At 36.3% G+C, this 21206-nt stretch overlaps 1 protein-coding gene across 26 annotated transcripts in view; it reads left to right on the top strand.

Annotated features, from left to right (window-relative positions):
- Positions 1–21206, top strand: part of dock3 (dedicator of cytokinesis 3) — a 255429-nt gene that overhangs the window by 166333 nt on the left and 67890 nt on the right. For all 26 annotated transcript variants that reach the window (XM_088636650.1, XM_088636657.1, XM_088636664.1 and 23 more), the window contains 5 exons: positions 2676–2717; positions 3207–3361; positions 14407–14488; positions 15258–15318; positions 17218–17365. In XM_088636650.1, the coding sequence (XP_088492776.1) occupies positions 2676–2717; positions 3207–3361; positions 14407–14488; positions 15258–15318; positions 17218–17365 (488 nt within the window). The remainder of the gene's footprint in view (positions 1–2675; positions 2718–3206; positions 3362–14406; positions 14489–15257; positions 15319–17217; positions 17366–21206) is intronic.

Below are 21206 nucleotides of genomic sequence, written 5' to 3'. Positions count from 1 at the left end.
TACTTTGTTTTCAGTGTCAAAATGCTTGTTCACAAATGGGAAATACAAGGAATAGAAATATGAAGTGTGTGCCAATAGCCTAGAGTTTTGAGATTGAACATTACCTTTGCTGATTTCTAACATGAGGTGTACATGTCCATTACAAACACTTTTAAAGGAGATCTTGAAACCAGCTACTCTGGCCAAGGCTAAAGTCGCTGCTGGCCCACTTTTGTGTTGTTCCTGGCTGGTTACTTTGATTTTTTTGCCAAAGATGCCTTAAGAATTCCATCTGCCCATTTGTGGATCTCATTTTGTCCTCTCTCTCCCTCTCTGTTTAGATGCTTCCAAATCATGATTGCTTCCAAAAACACTATTTCACTTTCTTGTCTACTCTTGGTTTAAGGTCCATGTGAGACCACTCTGGCTTCAGTATTCATGTATCTTTCTTGGGCCAAATGGAGCAGTTTAAAATTCTCACTGGTCAGATACTGTAGAAGAAATACTTATAAGTATTTATGAGTCCCTTGCCGAATGGAATCCCTTAATTAAAACACATGAAGTATCAAAGACATTTAAAAACGAATGTTTATAATGTTTCCTGGATACAGCATGAAATTATTAGGTGGGTCTGAGTCTTTTGTTTTAATGCTAAAGGAAATATAGTTTGTGAGTACTTAGTGAGTAGAGGGTGAGAAGGATCAGAAAGAGATACAAGTAATAGTAGAATGTATTGCTGTGATAGTAGGTCCATCAGACATGTATTCACATCTTAACAAAGTTGAATTGTTAATTTATTCTTGACTTTTGAGAAAGTCACACCAGACAGCTTCGATATCTCTCATGTAGAGTAAAACAACGTGACTAGGCCACACCTTGCATTTCTAGACACAGTCTACCAGCTAGTCTTAAAGTGTTTTCTGCTGTGTTTCTTATGTGTAATTCACCCACTCATTATCTGATCACTTCTTCCAATTCACGGTCATGGGGGAACCAGAGCCTATCCTGGCAAGCAACATACACCTGTCCATGGCATCCACAAACACATCCACACACACTTACACCAGGGTCAGTTTTACCAGAAGCAAAATAACTCACCAGTATGTCTTTGTACATTTTGCTTTATACATTAACGCTCATCACACAGCGACATCGTGACAACCCATCCTAATTGTAATTTTGTAAGAAAATGATTAGTTTGAATAATAATTGAACAATTACATGAAGTGAGGCTGCATTATTTTTCCAAGCGCTTTAAGATTATACAGTACTATAAAATTCCTGTAATGCATTCACCAAGAAACTTATTTGTGAAAGAAACACGAGATGAAATGAATATTGAGCAATCAAATACTGACAATGGTGGATTTGGAAATCTAAACTCATACTGTATGCTTTAACAAATTGCACTGGGAACTTTATGCTCAAGCTAGAAAGATTAGTATATGACCCCTCTCTGAAAGGCTACATTTTTGTGTCCTGCAGATGAGGATTGAGAGCCTGTTAACAGGTCCTGTTATGGGAAAAAGGGCAGAATTCCAATTAATCACATTGGTGGGAATACAGTCTGCCGCATTTGTCAACATAACCAATTGCGTGGCTCTGTGGAATTGAAAGTAAACCATAACTCCATAGGCCCCAGGTAGCAGGAGACAGCTCACCTTACCTACTCTGCACTGTCCCATTTCTCTGAATTGAAATTGATATGTCCAAGGGGCAGCTCAGGTTAGATAAATGCTTTGCCTTGGAGATGAAATGTCCGTTCCATTATTTAATGTCTTAAAAATAGTTGAAGCTACAGCCACTGTAACTTTTTGAAATGTCATAATTAAGACATCTCAGTGTTTTTAAAATAATTGAAGTGTGGCTGTGGTGTTATGTTCATGTTGTGATTTCCAGTTTGGATATGCTGTGCCATTTGTTACTGTATTTCAAGCTTACATGTATCTCTGAAATTCATTAGTTCAGAGCTGCTTGTGTTTGGAATTTCATTGAAAGCTTCCTCATATATACACTTACATCTAGTCAGTTTATGATTTTATTTACACATAGTGATATGCAAAAGGCCAAAAATTAAAACTATTATTGATATGTGAATATGAGTGACAATGACTGAAGAACAATTAGACACGTTTAAAGATAATGGTCTAGGCAGGTCTACTGTGAAGTAAGCTCTTACTGTACAATTATATGATTCAGTAAGTTTAGCAAGGGAGCAGACAGATTTTGTGTAATGAGACTAGCAGTGTCTAATAATTCAGAAAGAAGAGTCCAGCCTCCCACTGAACCGAATGCACAGGTAATCTCTGCAGTTTGTCATTACCACCTCTTTTCCTCTATGTTATCATTTGTTACAGTATTACTTGGCAAGAGAATGCTAGGATTGATTCCAAGGGAGCAACAGGGTCACACTTGTCAGAGGTCACAGTGTTGTTTTGATCACACAGAAGCTATCCTTGTTCTCAAAAACATGGAATATCAGAATGCAGCTGCAGTCTTTTTAACTATCAGTATTTGTAATATAACAACTCCATGAAGAAAGCACTTTGAATTTTGTTTGAACTTTTCAGTTATTTTAAATGTAAAAATGTAATTCTGATCTATTGTTTCATTTAGCTATGTACTTTATTGCATGCAATTGATACTATGCTTGATGAACAAGACTAAAACACCTTCTTTGGGTTTGTGTTTTGCAGCATTTGTCCAGTCGGCACAGTGTCCAGCAAAGCACATCACAGGTGAGTTCAGTGTATAAAAAAACAAGCCTCCACATCCTGACCAGTCTTTGACATCTCTGATTTAAACAGAACATGCTACACAAGCATAAGGTTCCCAGTGCAATTTGACAATAAATACACTACAGCACTGACTATGACTGTCTTCTGTGCTTTTTGTATTCTGGAATGTGTCTTGTACATCATTAATATAGATTTTTGAAATATTAATTTATCTTGGTTTCTAATGAACATGGTAAATTAAATGCACAACGTTTCCACTGTGTACTGACAAATGGCTACACGCTACTGTTATGAGGTTCTCTTTTCAGCCTTAACTTTTTTTTAAGTTAAAAAAAATGTAAGGCTGGCATTGGTGTTGGCAATAGTGGATGTTTTATACATTCCAGAAACCACTTTAGGTTCTTTACAGATCAACACCAGTTTAATGGATAGAAAAATGATTTGCCATGCTGTGGAGATGTGACATTACTCTTTTATTCTTTGGAACAGGGAGACAGTGTGCGTCAACGTCATGGTGAGGCGTGCCGCATCCCCGTGCCTCACCACCTCTTCCTCAGTCTGAAGAGCTTCACCTATAACACCATCGGAGAGGACACTGATGTCTTCTTCTCACTGTATGACGTCAGGGAGGGCAAGCAGATCAGGTACTGACAACGCTTACCTGTCATAAACACTGAGAATCTGTCTGACCGCTGTAGGGAGAGGCCTACATTTTTAGGCATAAACAAAATTTGAAATAAAATTAAAAGATTGCAGTATACACATTTTTTCCATTCAGGGAAAAGACAGTGGGTGTTTTTAAAACCTGGCACCAGGGTTAAATTGTACCTGATTAGAATATTGTACCTGAGTGGTAATTGCTTTAGAAACCTAAACAGCTTTTTTTTCACTGATATACAGTACTGTACAGTAGTGTTTTATCATGCAAAGGACAGGGTGAGGGTATAAGCAGAAATTTAGTTCACCAAACAGGAAAATGTAACCCATTCATATAAATGTAAATTGTCAAAAAACTGACTAGGTATTAAGACATTAAACAAAACTCATGCTTTTAACAAGCACTTGAAATATTGCACCTTTCTTTCTCCTGTTATTGTTGTTGCTTATGTTCCAGCACATTATTAATTCTTGTCAAACCTGTTGGTAGCTCCAACAAAGTAAATAAAGTATTTCTGGGGTTTCTGTAGGTTTTTTTAGAATTTGAAGGCTTGCAGAACATGATTAGCTTTACATTAGTCAGGTTGCTGTAATATCTGAAACTGCCAAAGGTGTGAACAGATGTTGACACATAGGACTGATGAGTGGGTTCTCTGGGTTCTGTCACTGTGCGCCTACCTGTACTTCCATTCTTCACAGGCCAGGGGCCCTCTTTTCCACTTCATATATTATGTCTAATAATTTCAGTCACGTGACAGTCTGAATTGCTAGCCAGTAAAACCCATTTTGAGGCGAGGAGAAACCTTTCACAAATGCGGTGCTGCAAACCCCTCTCAGTATCTAGTACTGTACGCTTTAATTGCAAGGGCCCAAAAACTATTAAGAATTGTACAAGCATTTAAGAATTATTAAGAACAATTGAGAATATCAAAATGGTAGCATTGAACAATGCATATCCAGAAAAACATTGTCAATAATGTTTTCTTGTGAGACACTGATAGTACTAGACATAAGCTAGTTTGCATAAATAAGCTTGAACAATTATAGTCAATCTTGTTTTGGAGCGTTATCAATATACTGTATGTAGCATGAAAAGGGATTTGCTTTATTGAAAAATTTAAATTTCCACAAGAAATGACTGCTGAAACACAGGAAAGGTAATAAAGGTAATGTCTCATAACGGGGTTCATCAGATTCAGAAGGCCACATTTGTGACAAGCAAGGATTTTGTTACTGGTTAGGCGAATATCTGTGTAGTTAGCCACGGCGGATAATTACAGCCTGTTGTATGCATCTTCATCTGAGGTGCAAAAAGGGAAATTGACTTCTGTTGAGAGAGAGGACTCATTACCTTCCCTTTATGCTCATGACTCTCCATGTTCCATCACGACAGTTCTCTGTGGAGTTCCTTGGTCAGCTCTAGAGTGTATCTTCATGTTCTTAGGAATTTCTGCAGGCACACAAACCCACAAAGGATTGTCACAATCATTCTCTAACCTCATGAACCTGGGATTCAACTGAAAATAATCAGTAAAACAATTTCTAGTGTCCAGGCACCTTGTTGTCAACCCTCAGCATTATAATCATGTGAAAAATAGACCACAACTTGTCTCTTACTGCCAGAATTAATTTAGAAATTTGTAAAACAGCAGTAAACTCCTCACTGCTTTGCTTGTATTCATTTCTGGCTTGTTAACATCATTAGTCATTTTGCTGTTCTTTGTGTACTGTATCTGTACATTGGAAATTCAGCAGCAGCAACATCAAAAACACGCTGGCATGAATGCTAATGTGCAAATATTTCAGTTGTATTACTCAGTTCCACTCAGTGTGAAAGATCAGCTGTGAAATACCTTTAGCTGGTGCCTGCATGCTGTTTGAGCTTATTGTTTCTTAATCTTTCACTTTATTACCTAAGTACTTTTCACTTATACTGATAACAAATCTCAGTGGGATGCATTGAGGCAAGATACAGTAAAATTTTTGGAAAGGTTCTAATATTTTTAATGATGTTTCAAAATGAACAGTATCAGGTTTTTAGCTATTTTACATGTTTATACAGATACAGTACAGTACCTTGAAATTTATATTCAGTTATTACAGTTTTTTTATTGTAATAAGATGTTCACACAATCTACATTTTTGAGAGTTACAATATGTCTAGTGTAAAATCTACTATAATATTCGTTAAAGCTATTTTCAAGTTTAATATTTTGTTATACTGGTATTCTGCATCTCTTCTTGACATCACACATTCCTTTCAAGTAATTATTTCAATACATTTATTTTCAAACAAAATTACTATAAGACAGTTACCGATTTTGAATGAAACAAATGAAAAAACATTTTCCATTTTTCACTCCAATATGCCTATACAATGTAATGAAAACACTTCCCATATTCCATATTTAAGGTTTTCATGCATTTAGAAGTGTAGGTACTCATTAACTCTAGTACTATGGCAGATTTGAAGCACAATGTTTATGGTAGCTCAATGATACAAATGCACTAGTATCTTCTTTACTTTGCTGCTGTCCACAGTTAAATCTGTAATTATGGGTCTGTTCTTATAGGGTTTGTATGTCTAGTGATTTTTCTTCTTCTGAGATTTCAAATCCTCAGTGTGCATATTGCTTTTGGTCAGATGACGTAAACATTACAATATTAATGGGGTTCTAGGTTAATGTTTTCAGATTGCATATATGAAAATATACTTTCAAAACCACATTGGAGTGTAAATTGAATAGCTCATTGTGGTGTTTCTCAGGTGTTTATTGTATAACCTGTTTTCATACCTAATTATTTAGTGAGAATTATCTCTCTTTACTGGTTAATACTGAAAATCATAAGCCCTTGAAACAGACTGCTAGTGATAATAATAATAATAATAATAATAATAATTGCTTACACTTACTGTATATAGCGCTTTTTCTGGACACTCCACTCACACAGCTTTACAGGTAATGGGGACTCCCCTCCACTACCACCAATGTGCAGCATCCACCTGATGCGACGGCAGCCATAGTGCACCAGAACGCTCACCACACATCAGCTATCAGTGGGGAGGAGAGCAGAGTAATGAAGCCAATTCATTGAGGGGGATTATTAGGCCATGATTGGTAAGGGCCAATGGGAAATTTGGCCAGGACGCCAGGGTTACACCCCTTCTCTTTTCGAGAAACACCTTGGGATTTTTAATGACCACAGAGAATCAGGACTTTGGTTTTACGTCTCATCCGAAGAACGGCACCTGTTTACAGTATAGTGTCCCCATCACTATACTGGGGTATTAGGACCCACATGGACCACAGGGTGAGCGCCCCCTGCAGGCCCCGCTAAAACCTCTTCCTTCAGCAACCTTAGTTTTTCCCAGGAGGTCTCCCATCCAGGTACAGACCAGGCTCAAACCTGCTTAGCTTCAGTGGGTTCCCATCTGTGAGTTGCAGAGTGATATGGCTGCTGGCGTATGATATGGCTGATAGGTCTGTATGATTTGGAACTACAATTCTTCCAGAAGAAAAAGGTTTTTAGTTTTATTTGGTCAAATCTGCTCTATCTTTGAGAGAAAACATGGTAGGGACTTTCGAAAAAACAACAGAAAGGAGTGATAGAATAGTATTGTACCTGATATTTACTGGTGTCATGACTGATAGACAAATATATATATGACCATTTTGAGACGCTTGTATATCTTTATGGTTCGAACATCTGAATGACAGGTTGTTTACTGAAGTTCAGGGTTGAAAGATGGAGTGGGGAATATAGAAATGTTATCTGCCTGAAGAAATGTATCCCTTGTCAATAGCAGGAATTTTTAGAGGCAGTCCAAATAAAAGTCATAAAATTTTTGACAAAATGCCAGCTCCGCAGCAGGGATTAGAGGTTGCGTTGCTTTGTTTATGTATGCTGTTTTAAGCCTACTGTGTTACCTATGAGAGGATTTCTTCTCTCTGTGTGTAGCTTTAGGCCCTTTCAACCTGAGAAAATTCTTGTAATGTCTCTTCTTTGGAAACAGCACATTCTTCACACAGCTGTACTAGAAGCTGGTGTTCCAAGTTTGAGAACGGAATTGTTCTCTGGGATGATTTGATGATTTTGGTTTATTGTAATTTACAGTAAGCATTGAAATGAGTATGGACCATGTGAGCTGATACGATATCTCAACATCTTGTGGAAATGCCACCAGAGAAAGGGTCAAATAGTTTAAAAAATTGTAAAATAAAAATAATTCTCTCGTTCTTTTTTCTCTGTTTGCAGAGAAGGAATTAGATTCAACAAATAGATTCACACTGATTGACTCAAGACAGGATATCTTCAGAATTGTTGAAGTAGTAATAACTTACTTCATTTTCAGCTCTTGGCTGAAATGTGGTTGCTATGGAAATACCTTGTGGTAAGAAAAAAATGTTATCTCAGCAGGCAACAGTTACTGAAATGGGCTTTGATTGAGTCATGCTATGTTCATTCCTGGGAATGAAAAAAATATGGTGTCAAGTTAAAATCCATTTGACCTTTACCTAATGTGAAATTTCTCTAATGTGAAAGTACCTATAACCATGGTGATCATTTCTGTTATTTGTTTTAGACAGTGTCCTTTTGTGCTTTATTAGTGATAATGAGGCCAACCAAAAGTCTGTTCTAAAATGTACAAAATTGTACAAAATAACTACTTCAAGTATAATGTTGAGAAGAAAGTGTATGGGACTTTAACTTTGTTAGGAATGCTTGAATTTTGTTTATTAGTCTTCATACAGTATCTGCATTTCCAAAACAAATCAAGTCTCCCCTTCTGCTGGTTTCTTCAGATGAAAAAAATGTTTTAAAATGTTAATTTTCTAAGTGCCTGGTTTGATGTTTAATGTCTGTGTTCTTGAGAAAAACTAAGATAACATTATTAATAGCTCCTTTCATTATGTTTCACAGTACTAAATCATTTGTTAAAACTAAGAAAACTGATAAATCCACATAATACTGTGGGATGTGTAGCTTCAATGTATTGTTGCTTTAATATTATTGACTAAAATAAGTGAGTCTAAGAATGAATCATTAGATAATTAATGCTTCTACTACACAAAGGCCAGACCTCTTTAAAATGTTCATACACCTGTTTAGTTTTTGGTCATGTTCCTGATAGCTTTGTGAATCTGATGTAGTTGTAATTGTACATTTTTGTGATCCTCAGTGTATCTTGGAAAACAGCTTTATATGAAGGCATACAGTGTAGTTATACCAAAGAGGTAATTATAGTAACCGAGTGAGAAGTGAAACAAAAGGGAGATTGCAATTCTAATCTTTCAACCACCAATTTGCAATTGTCCTTTTCATGTGAATAATTCTGCCTTTTTTACAACGTCTGCAGTGAGCACAGCTCTGTCTGAAATGTGTATTAGCATTGCACTAGTATCATGTATCGCTGTCCCATCTTCCTTCTATAAAAGTACCTTGGTATTCTTGGAATCTGCCTCCTCATTCTCATCCCACACTTCCATCCCCTGGAAGCAGCATACTAGATACTAGATACTAGAGCCGAGCATTACTGGGCAACTTAAAGCAAACATCTCTATTTCCTCACCCAGGGGATTTTCTACCTCAAGCAAAGTGTGTAGCTCCTGTGGTGCCCCTTGAATATGAGCTGGCATTAATGACCACATCTCCCACATTAATCTTACTCTAACCATGGCCTGTAGTAGGCTGCAAAAGGTACAATAAATTGGTTTGATTTGTATTATTTTTGTCAGCAGATAATTTGTGTTGCTATAGCGACGTGAAGCCCCGCAGCAACGCACAGCTCAGTAGTAAGCCCACTCTTACTGGCACACTGTCTGGCTCCCGACCAGTACAGCAGCTTTATAAAGCACGAGGCTCTAGCTGAATTCCTAGCAGAGCAGGTGGGGCGGAACAGCTGCTGGGAGCTGTTCTTCAGCACCATGTGTCTGTAATAGTGGGCATTACAGCAAAGTTTTCCTTTGTACTGCTTCAGTGAAAACATCTTTTTCGTTCTTTTTCCCCTCCACCGTTAGTTTAAGTACTGCCCCCTGTAGGGTGAGCCCACACTGAAGTCAGTTTAAATGTACAAAATCTGGTTATGTGTTAATTTCCCAGTTTTCTTTAAATGCATATAATAGTGAAAAAAAGTATTTTTTCACATTTGTTGGAATTATATTTAAATTTAGATTAAGTATTAAACTGTGATGTGTTTTTCAGTAGTCAGCTATTGTTGTGATGCATGTTACTTGTATATGATGATATTATAGTAAAACAAGAAGTTGAGTTACAGTATTCAAATTAAATTACTTTAAAACACCGCAGTGCATAATACTATACAAATAATAGCCTGTCTGTTGAGTGATATAAAAATGTTAATGTTTTGGAAAAACATTGTTTTGGATGGGGCCAGGTGCAATGGCCATTGCAAGGTTTTGGGGTTCTCCCTATACACAAATATCCTTCATGTAGGGCAAGCAATCCACATTAATGTACAGTACATGTATTTGCAATGAGTACTCCTAGACATCAATGCCAAACAGTCTGAATCTGAAAAAAGCATTAGGTAGACTTTCTATTTGCCAGACGAGGATAAATGACGCTTTCTCTCTTGCATACAAAAGCAAGGACAACCACAGAAACTGAAACATGACACAAGGACCTCTGTACAATCAATGCTCCTGCTGAGGCCCTGATTGAACTCACAGCAGTGCTGGTGCCCATAGTGTCAACAATAGCCATGCAGCCTAATTCAGTCCAACACACGGAGTATTCAGCACTTCGCTTCCTCTGGAAGGAATGAAGGACCTAATTAGCATTAGAGAACAACCGAGTAATGTGGAGGTGGTCTTAAATTAGTTGTGTGAGTCATGTTTTTCCAGATTTGCAGTGGGATTTTTTTGCTGTTTATAGAAGAAACACATTTTTTTTATGAAACAAAGACCGAATGTCAGTATTTCAATATCTGAGTTTGTCAGCTCAAGGATGAAGAATGTGCATATACTGTATGACATTGTTTCTGAAATGCTTTTCGTTTTATAATTTAGACGGATATATTTTTGTTTTATACCTTTTTCTGGAAACATAAGACCACCACCCCATTTGTCAAGTTTTTAATCTGTGATTTGGTAAGTTATATTACATTGGTTACCCCAAGACAATTCGGAACACTTAGTCTTTGCAAGCAATATCCCTGCTGAAGTCATATTGAATTAATAGCAATAATACCCACAAGGCAAGAGGTTTCATTCTCTTATTAAAAGATACAGTCATTAAGTTATAATCCATACATTTTCTAACTGCTTTATCGAGTTCAGGGTTACAGTGGGCCAGAGTATATCCTGGCAAGCAATGGGCAGGGCACACACAGACACAATTACACCGGCGCCAGTTTTCCAAGAAGGCCATTTACCTACCAGTATGTCTTCAGACTGTGGGAGGAAACACCCATGCAAACACAGGGAGAACATACAAACTCCATGTTGATATGGGGGCAGTGCAGTGGCTTTGTGGCTAAGGATCTTCTCCTGTGGCTGGAAGGTCGCCGGTTCGTATCCCGCGGCCGGCAGAGGAATTCTACTCCAATGGGCCCCTGAGCAAGGCCCTTAACCCCAACTGCTCCAGGGGTGCTGTACAAAATGGCTGACCCAGCACTCTGACCCCAAGCTTCTCTCCCTGTCTTTATCTGTGTGTCTCATGGAGAGCAAGTTGGGGCATGCTAAAAGAGAAATTCCTAATACAAGAAATTGTATATGGCCAGTATTATAAATATACTCTATATAGTGTGTTACAATACAATAATGAAAAGGTATTGTGATGCAGAAGGTTTAAAAAATGATGTTACAGTTTTTACTTGTCTGAAATTATTTTTAATATCATTTAAACCTTGTATACAGTACACCACAAAAATGCTCTTTCTCTACTGGTTCCAAAACTCCTTTATTTCATTTGTTTATAAACTCAATGTATAAAAGACACAAATCCTCTTTGGTAACTTAATATACTGTATGTCTTGACAAGGGGATTTGGAGTATAATGTATTTTGGGTAGTAAAGTTTTGTACTTTTTCTGCTGAAAATTAACATTCATGCCAGAAGGACTTCCCAAATACTGTAGATGATTCTTTGTTTTATATTAAATAAAGCACTTTAATATTCTTTTCATGAATAATGGAATTAGGAACATCTCCTGGGTTTGCAGGCAAGTCATTTTTCAAGGAGTTGGAGAAGAGCAGGGTTGCTGATTTGCACAAAACTCATGTTTTCAGCTTTTAAAGATCATGGGATACATTATCACTTTAAAAGAGCGATAGCAGAGGCTAGAAACAAATGTTGGAACAAGTGCTTTAAGAAAGTAATATAGAAAATTGTCAAAATTCCAAGTCTGTCTGTGATTAACAAAACTCATCTGGACACAATTTAACATGAAAGTTAGGATTTTAGTAATAAAATAATTGAGTCGTGAGTGGCAGATTTTCAGATTGAAGCTGTTAGGGCCCCGAGTGTTCAGCGTGGGACTGAAAAACTAAGGGATCCTCATGTCACCCTCCCACCAATAACACTCAGCCGGTTCCCCTGCTGATGCTGGGAGCCCCACATCCAGACATATTAACCTCTCTTTGGGAGACAGAAAATCAACAAGCCCTCCAGCATCACCACAGATTGTTTCAGGCAGGAGGGCCAGATTGTTAACAAAAACACTGTGACCTTTTTTTCTAAGTGATATGATAATTCCTCATCAATTGCTGAAGCTGCCCATAATTACACTCTAGAAGGTAGGATTTGACTCTGTTTTAGGAAGTTAGAATTCTGGGGACCTACACATTCTTGAAGTAAATATAGATATTCAAATTGCTTTTAGAAACTGACTATTATGAATGCATACTTTTTTACTTTTTAAATTATTGTGTTCATTATATTGAAATCATGAGAAATAAGAACAGTTTCATAGTAAGCAGATCTTAAATAGAAGTAAATGTAAAATGTTCTACTGTAAACCTCAGTTTTGAAGGCTGTCCATATGAGCAATGTAGAATCTCATGAATTTAGTTACCTACACTAAAAACTTGCAAGTGTCAGTACAACACATTGTATCACCTCTGCTCAAAGATGCATTTGACTCATTTGAGATGCGTTCCAGAGAGTGTTCTGCTGATGGCTCTTTAGAATTGATGTACAGTACAGTATTTGGTATATGAGATGTTCATAATAAGTTAGTAATGTTTTTGGCAAAGTAATTTATTGCTTCTTTGCTCTGTGAAAATATATGCATAGTTTCTGATTTAAATGCAAAGGAAATACATTGAAGGCTGTTTCACATTATAAAAAAGATTTGTAAATATAATTGAATTTTTGTGACTATCACCATGAATAATGGTATTTGACTTATTTTAAAAAACATTTTTGTGGCATAATTAGGTCTTGGCTCCAAAAAGACTTTGAAGTTCCCGTTAAGATATATATATATATGTTTAAAATCCGAAGGCTTTTAACTTCCATCTGATGAATATATTTGTGTAGAATTTAAAAATTAGTCTTTATCAAATCAACTGGAAAAATATTTTTGGGATTATAAAGAAAGTGGCACAGTTGGCAGTAACAGGGTGAAGTTTGAATAACACAACCAGTTGTTAAGATACATTTTGGAAAGCTGAATCTTGACAAATTCCCGATACATCTTTGAAATCAACTTGTGTTTTGTCAGCCAGGCCATCATTTATACAAGATATAGCCCTGTTATGAAAATGTTTATGCTGCTATGTGATACATAATTACATCAGCAAAAGCCAGGTTTAGTTTTGCAAAATCATACTTATGCATAACAGAATCGGCAACAGGAATATTGCCTCCCACAATAAGTTTGTTTCATGTGTTTTCTTGAATAATGTTTCCCTTCATACTAGTAATGTATGAGCAGCACTTTCCAGCACATTTAAAAACTGATTAATGCTGCCTTGGATGGGCTTTCTGCCAGTGCTTACCTTAATACATCCAGACTGTCTTTGGCTGCTGTGTGGGAGGAACTGGCGCCCACTTCTCCTCCTCTGTTACAGCCGTCTCCCTTTTGTGTCCTCCTAATTAGATCTTGTTAAGCCAAATAGAATCCAGCTTTTTTTTTCATTAAAGCAGAACTTCTGTCTGACTTCTAATTACTGGACCAGCATGTACTCTTCCTACTGGGGCCTCAATTGTCTCGAGCACGCACAGTGAAGAAAGCGGGCAGTGTGCCCACTGCTGGCAGAGACACAGCTTGATCCACCACACATCGTCATTTTGTGATGACAGCTACTTCATGCCACGGGCACCAGGGCATCCCATATCTAGCACCTAAACCCTCATCTCTTACTGTATCATGCACACTGCTTCTCCTTCAGCGAGGCTCGGAAAAGTCTTAATTGGTTTTCACATCCAAATCCCATTCAAAGGCTGCCATCTTTAAGAGTGCAAAATGCTTTCATACCCTCATTTTACTCATTTTCATGGCATTGCTCTTCATGTATATCACTAAGTGATTATGTCTCCTGCATTATGGAAAAAAAAACATTCAGCCTTACTGTAAGTCTTGAATCTGGGGGCTTTCCTAAAAATGGTTTTGCTTTTCAAAAACAAATATCCAATGTATTGCATTCATTCAGACTATGGTTTGTAATTGTCTTAGAAAGACTCGTTGTGCATGACAATTTTAATTTCTTTGCACATCCTAAAAAACAATAAATAAAATCAACCTTTGTGGATTGGATAGGAATATACATTTAGTACAGAGAAAAGTTTGTATTGTCATTTTTTTACAACAGTACTGTAATTTTGACAAAACAAAAAGTTAAAGCTGCTTCTATTATTTTGACATAGATGTCCAATTGGTAAGGCTTGCTTTACAGTTCAGTAAACCAAATGTTTCCATATTGTAAATAAACTGTTTGAATATGCAAACGTTTTTCATTGTAGTTCCGGTGATGATTAAACATGGTTATTTTATCTATATAATATGCCTGTATATTATAAAGCAGCAACAGCAGTAAATGTTGAAATGTTTAACTGTATTTTCACAGTGAAAAGTTTATGGTGAGACTGAACAAGAATGGAGGACCGAAAAATCCAGAAAAGGTGGACCGTCTGTGTGCCCTCTTCACGGTAACTGGTTTTTCTCTGTAGGAATTTCAAGAATAATTTCCAGTCCTATTCTTTTTTATTAGTAGCAGTAGCAGTGATTCTCAGCTCATGACATGGATTTACAGCTCATGTTTTTTTCTTTTAAATTTGTTTTACGCTTCCTGCATTTTTGTGCTCGATTTATAATACTATAATTGTCACGTTATTAATTTCATTGCACTTGATTGCAGTATTGTTGCCTTTGTACTTACACTTAATTTTAAACTGTATTAAGACTATAAATTACCTTTGATAAGGGTGGGTGCTAAATAATAGTGAAACATACTGTAATTGTGGTATTAATTTCACTTCCAGTAGGAGCAAGTGAACAAAGCCCAGCTGGATTAAAAGATAATTCTCAGAAATAGGGACTTCATCTTGTTCTTGCAAATTGTTCATGTCCATGATTTAAATATTTTATTTCTGAATGACTGTGTGTGCATGATGTAGAATGCAGTGCAACCCAATGTGGATATGTTTCAGTCTGCTATGTTTTCCTCTTTTTGTTTTGTTCAAGTTGTTATCTCTAAGCCTGTACCCTTGCAAAATACAGAAAAAGAGGCTTCAGCTCTATCACTAGATAAGTTCAATAAAGGCAATTCCAAACCTTGTATTTAGTAAATGAAGCCACATTTCCAGCGCTCCACCCAAAGAGGTAAACAACTTAGAAAACATGAAGCAAAAAGAGATCATAATGATGCACTGCCTGGAGAATAATAACTAACAAATTGTTTTTATGTTTGATTCATAGGACCTAAGCAACAAGGACATGAAAAGGGATCTGTATATAGTTTCTCATGTAATCAGAATAGGTAAGGTGAAATATTATGGTCTATTCATTGACAGGAGCAAATTTGTTTTTTTTGTCAGTCTTTACCTGTGAAAGGATCCCTTTCATGGATATCTTCTGACATTGTGAAATGGGTACCTGAATTATTGAAACTTTCAGGAGAGTAGGCACTTACAGTTTAATGGACTTATCATCTTCCACAACTGACAGAGTTTAATTTCACTTGGATTACACAGCAATTTGTAGTCCTCCCTCAAGCGATAAGTGTACTTTGTTCTCCAAGGTGGATTGCACTGTGAAAATATTGATAAGTATCTTACACAGTTGAAACCTGACAATTTTTTGTATTAAATTTTCAATGAACGTGTTTACTTATTTCTCTGATGAAGGGAATCATGATGTTCCCTTAATGTTATGGGGAGTAATAGGCTTCTTTGAATTATATTTGATATTTTCCAACTTACTGAAGCCACTGGCTTGCGGTTGGCTGATTGATTGCTTTTCATAATCGATTAGTTGCTATATGAAACGATAGTGTAATCAGAACCCTGTCAGAACACAGCTGTATTGCAGAAAGCAGTGAGATGGTGCTGTTCTTTATTGCTCAAGTGATTGCAAAGCTGGAAAAGAAACTAATATTCTTCTCTATGTGGGGGACCCTTGTGCAAGTTTAATTTCAGATGTAAAACTAAGACTGTCAGTGTTAATTCTAATAGCTCATTAGAGAGAATTCTAATTTGCCTAAATGAAAAACATGCAGAGATACAGCACTCAGAAGTGGGCTTCTTAGGATTCCTAAATCTAGAAACAGTTACACAGATTCACTTAAAAAGTATATCAAATATATTGGTATAGCTTGGATAAAATAAATTCCAATATAGTGCAATATTATTACTGGAACAAAATGAGACAATGGTGTTAAATCCAGCAGAAAAAACAGGAGTATGTCTTTTATGGTGACCATCTGTTCTAGCTTTCTTTGGATCATCCAGGTTTGTTAGAGTGTTTGTTTTTAGATGGCTACCATGGGGATTTCATATAGTCTCCTGTGGAGTTTGTATGGGTTTGTTGTTATCTGATAAAATAAAGCCTGTTCAACAGAGACATAATTAAATTAGGTTCTTCTTGCTGCTTCATGTACGTATTGTAAATCAGACTGTTTTAACCTTATGAGCTGCTTGCATTAGATAGTCACTGCAATGTGACATAAATCTTAAAGATCTACAGTAACTCTTGAATCACAATCCAAACACAAAATGCCCTGGAGATTTTTGTCTTATCAAAAAGAAAATTACATAAACAGTACATTTTGCACTGTAAATTGATAGAAAATGAATACAGTTGTAAACATATGTACATTTATTGGTGGTATACTAAAAAGCACCCAAATATTATGGTTGAAATTATACCAGATATATAAGTAATTATACAGTGTAAATGATTTAGTGGCTGATAATTTGAATGCATTAACTATACAATGGTAGCTCTAATCAATATTTGTAAGGCATTGTAAGTAATTTCCAGGGTTAGTAAAGGACTTACGGATGAGTATGAATAGTTTATACTATCATCAATTTTTGATGAAATAAAAGCTGAAGCTAAAGCTTGTAGATTCAATCGGTCCGCTAAAAAATATAATTGTTCAAAAACCCAAATAATTCAGTGGACTTATTTGTCAGACTTTAATCTTTAAAAATAAGTAGAGCTTAATGCTTTTTAATCTAGAGGTTAAAAGCATTAAATTATTCAATATAATGCAGTACTAATGAAATGAGTAAGATTTACTCCACGTTTGTGTCGTAATTTCAGACTTCTTAACTAGCACTGGGAAATCGCACTGTCTTTAGACTGCATCTGTGCAAAAGCACTAAGCCCAGGGCCCCTGGGGGTAGAAAGTCATCCTCTGTGTCTGTGGTTGCAGGGCGGATGCTGCTCAATGACTCCAAGAAAGGGCCTCCCCACGTGCAGTATCGGCGCCCCTATGGCTGTGCGGTGCTGAGCATGACTGACGTGCTGCAGTCCATCTCCGAGCTCAAGGAGGAAAAAGACTTTGTCCTCAAAGTTTACACGTGAGTGTCTCTGGCACCAGATGGAGGCAACTCAGCTAAGCCTTTTAATCTGTGTTAGGACTGGCCCTCACAACGGCCTCCCCAACCCACCATGTTTGTAAGGTTTTTAATGATTTGGTATCCTGTTATACATTTTGTGCAGATGATGCATTTCTGCATCATTACGCATTTGCTTTTCATGACTGTGTTGTACTGTATCGTTTCATTTTAGCTATATTAAAAGACCTGTTACATTTTATTGAATATTTTAATTGACTGCAGCAGAAGGATGAATACATTAGGATATTTGTTACTGCAAATGTTAAGTCTGCTCATGTCATACAGTATTACCTTCTGTTTTTTTTTCTGCTGAAACATCGACCTGTTCTGTGAATCATGTGTAATTTATAAATGTATAAAATACCTTCAGGGAACAAGCAAATTATATATATATATTATTGTTGTTATCAATGTACAAATTGTTATAATATTATAACAAAAGCTTAAATATCTTAAATAAAAAGTACTTAAATACTGTATGTTAAATACAAAAGCTTTAATATATGAAATATAAATAATTAAAATGTTTCATATTGCTATAAAGGGTTACATGGAACATCTAGACCTAGTTAATTAAAAAGTGAAAATATATTTCTTTGTTAAGCATATTGTCAACCGTATTCTTTGATTTACTCTTAACAAATATGTCTTCACTTGCAAGGTAAAGCAAATAGCAAATACAACCCAGGTGAATCTGCAGGCTGAATTAAAATAATTTACTACAGCTTTTGCAAATACTCACAGTTTTAAATACAAAAACTACTTTGGTTTCTCCTTGAGGTATAACTTCAATTTCATTGATGTGAGATCCATGCACAACAGGTTAATACACAGTCAATTCACATAAACTAAACCATTAGTGTTGAATTATTATGAAATGGCTGATGACTTTTAAATTCAAACATTTCTGTCATTAGTGGATGGGTTGTCCTTCATGCAAGCGAGAATAGATGCAGAAGTTATGCTTTTAATCTGAAAATGAAGCCATTAAAATATTTTGATGTCTTTGTCTACCACTTTTCCATGTTCATTTTTCAGCAGGAAACCATTTATTCTGCCAGCCCATCTCAAGAACCTTGTAATTTCAAAATCAGTGTTTCAGATCCCTATCGATTGAAATCTAAAAGTATACTGCAATTACCTTTACCTTCTACAGTATGTGGTAAAGCATTATTTTATGTCCCAAAATAAATCTTAACCTTTACTGTGACTGGAATTAACTAACCTCAAACGATTGCTTTAAGTTCGCCTTCATCCGGCCATTTGATAATTGACTTCAGATTGTATCCATAAGCTCTAAATCAAATTCTTTAATAGTTTTGTGTTTTATTTTTCTTGTTATTTGACTCTCACCAGCTTCCAGATTAGTTCTGAACACTGCTATTTGAGATCTTGCTATCTTTAAGCTGTGTGCTATCTCATTCCTCATTCTTCAAAACCAGATAATACTTAATTTTTGTGTGGACTGATAATTGTTATAACTTGTAATTTGTTATGCGGAAACTGGGCCAAGGCTGTCTCCACAAAATACAAAAAGATGATTTTTAATAACAGAAAATATAATGATGCGGAGAAATGGTTTTCTGTTATATGGAGAATGAACCAGGATCAGACGGAGTTGACTGTAGCCATTTCTAGAATATACAGAATGTCATGTTCAGTGTATGTCATGCGCAATAAGAAAAATCTGTGTTTTAGTGGCCTTCCTAGATGTATCATACAGTACAGCTAGTTTCTAATATAACATATAAAAAATGCTATAAAACATGCTGTTGCTTCTTTGCAGATTTCCAGAGCCCTGTGATGTGCAAATCCTTTAAAGAGATCTTGAGTGTATGTGCACTTCCTCTGTGTGGTTGTACAGTACAATGACCTGCTTCCTTTTCCAAGGTTTTCTCTAGTTCTGAAATTTCTCCCAGGAGACTGAATTTGCTAGACTGTGGTTGCCAGAGGTTCTCAGATTCCAGTAAGGTGTAAATAATACTCAGAAGGTGTTTTGAGGTTTGGAGGAAAGGGCTGTAATAATATATCCATGTTAGTGAAGTCAGCTAGAAAGGAAATCCAACCCACATTAGACCAAGAATCACTGTAGAGGCAATGCAGTTTCTTAGGCTGAATTTGGTAGCAGAGCTCAAAAGCAGCAGCAACCAGAATTCCTTTGTTTTACCATTGACTGCTGCACTGAAATATTATTAATTTTACTGTAGGAAACCAGAGTTTTATTTTGAATTTGCATAATTTATTCAGAAAACAAACTTATGTTATAGTGCAGCATGCAGTTAAATTACTAAGTGACTAAATTGAAACCACCCACATGACTCATCTTTGTATAATGTAGTGTGAACACGTGATGATTATATAATTTTACACACTTTATAAATGTGATTTTTGCCTTTATACTGCAGTTACCCAATTATGAAGTGCTGTAAGGTAGTTTTTAGTTACTTTATAATAGTGGCTTTTTAACTTGGAAGTGCAATAGCCAGGTCAAGTCTATGCTAAAGGTAAAATGAAAGATGTTTTACTTTTTTTCCTTTTCAACATGGAATTTATCTCTACCTATTTCTATTAAAATAAAGAATTGTTAAGTACTGTCTAACGAAACATTTGATAACCTGAAGGGTTTGCAGTTTGAAGATTGTCAATGATGCTTTGGGCTTTTGCTATGTAGCATTGTACTGTAAGTATACAGTACTTGGCATTTTTTGGCCATTGTGTACTGGCATTTTCTGAGGGAAGATGTTAGATACTGTAAGGCAGTCCAGACTAGTTTGCCTCCTGTTGAATTGAACTGTTGCTAATCCGTTGTTTATTGTGCATACTGCAGATGACACTGAGAAAGAGGGCCCTGTTCCTAGTTCTTTGAGACAAACAGCTGGGGAAACCATCCTCCTAGCAACATACCCAGACAACAGAGTGTGATGGCAGTGATCACACAACGTTTCGCTTTTTAGCGCACAGAGTAGACAATGCCCGTGACCTTTGTCATATAGGCTGAAGAAGGAGGACACCTAGTGGAAGTATATATTTTTAATTGCTATTAAACTGCTACAACACCCTAGGGAACATGACTCAGATGTTACACATTTGAGTAAATGTGCCTTATATACAGTCTCATCCACCAATTGACCTCCATTTTTTCTTGTGTATTTTCGTCATGGCAAGGAACAAAACTCTTGAAGTAGAATTATCATGTCATTCATACCAAGACAAAAAATAGAAACAGGTGCCTACCACAAATAATTAATTTGAATAACAGTGACCGTGGAAACAGTCTAAATAAAACATAAATTACTCCATAGTAATTCCGTATTATAAACAAGGGTGTTTGTTACATCCTTGTACTAAAGGATCCTCTGGAATACCTGATATTTTCAGCATTGTTTCTCATCTTTGACTGAAGCTGTGAGTGCACATACCTTGAATTCGTGTTCCTGTGTTGTTAAAATTGGATTCAGTAAACACAATATTGTGCTCTATCATGCAGTCAGAAGCACAGAGACTCCTAGCTTCACAAGTGAAATAAAAGGGGTCTGTAAGGCCTGCATTTTACGAATGGTGAGGTTAAAGTGAATATGTAAGAGGTGATAATTTGGTAGATAGCATAGCATTGCTGAAAAATTGAAAATTGGAAATGGTAAAACCATTTGGCTCCTCAAAACTCAAGTTATTATAAACTACCTTGGCAGGTTGTTAAATAATATCTGTGCATTTTCATAAGAACAGTGGTAATAGTGAAGCTAAACTTGAGCAGCCATATCACCCTGCAACTCACAACTGGCAACCCACTGAAGCTAAGCAG

The sequence above is a fragment of the Lepisosteus platostomus genome, chromosome 6 (genome assembly GCF_059453375.1).
Source record: "Lepisosteus platostomus isolate fLepPlt1 chromosome 6, fLepPlt1.hap1, whole genome shotgun sequence".
Taxonomy (NCBI): domain Eukaryota; kingdom Metazoa; phylum Chordata; class Actinopteri; order Semionotiformes; family Lepisosteidae; genus Lepisosteus; species Lepisosteus platostomus.
The sequence above is the reverse complement of the archived record's forward strand: the minus strand, read 5'-3'. Positions and strand labels throughout refer to the sequence as shown.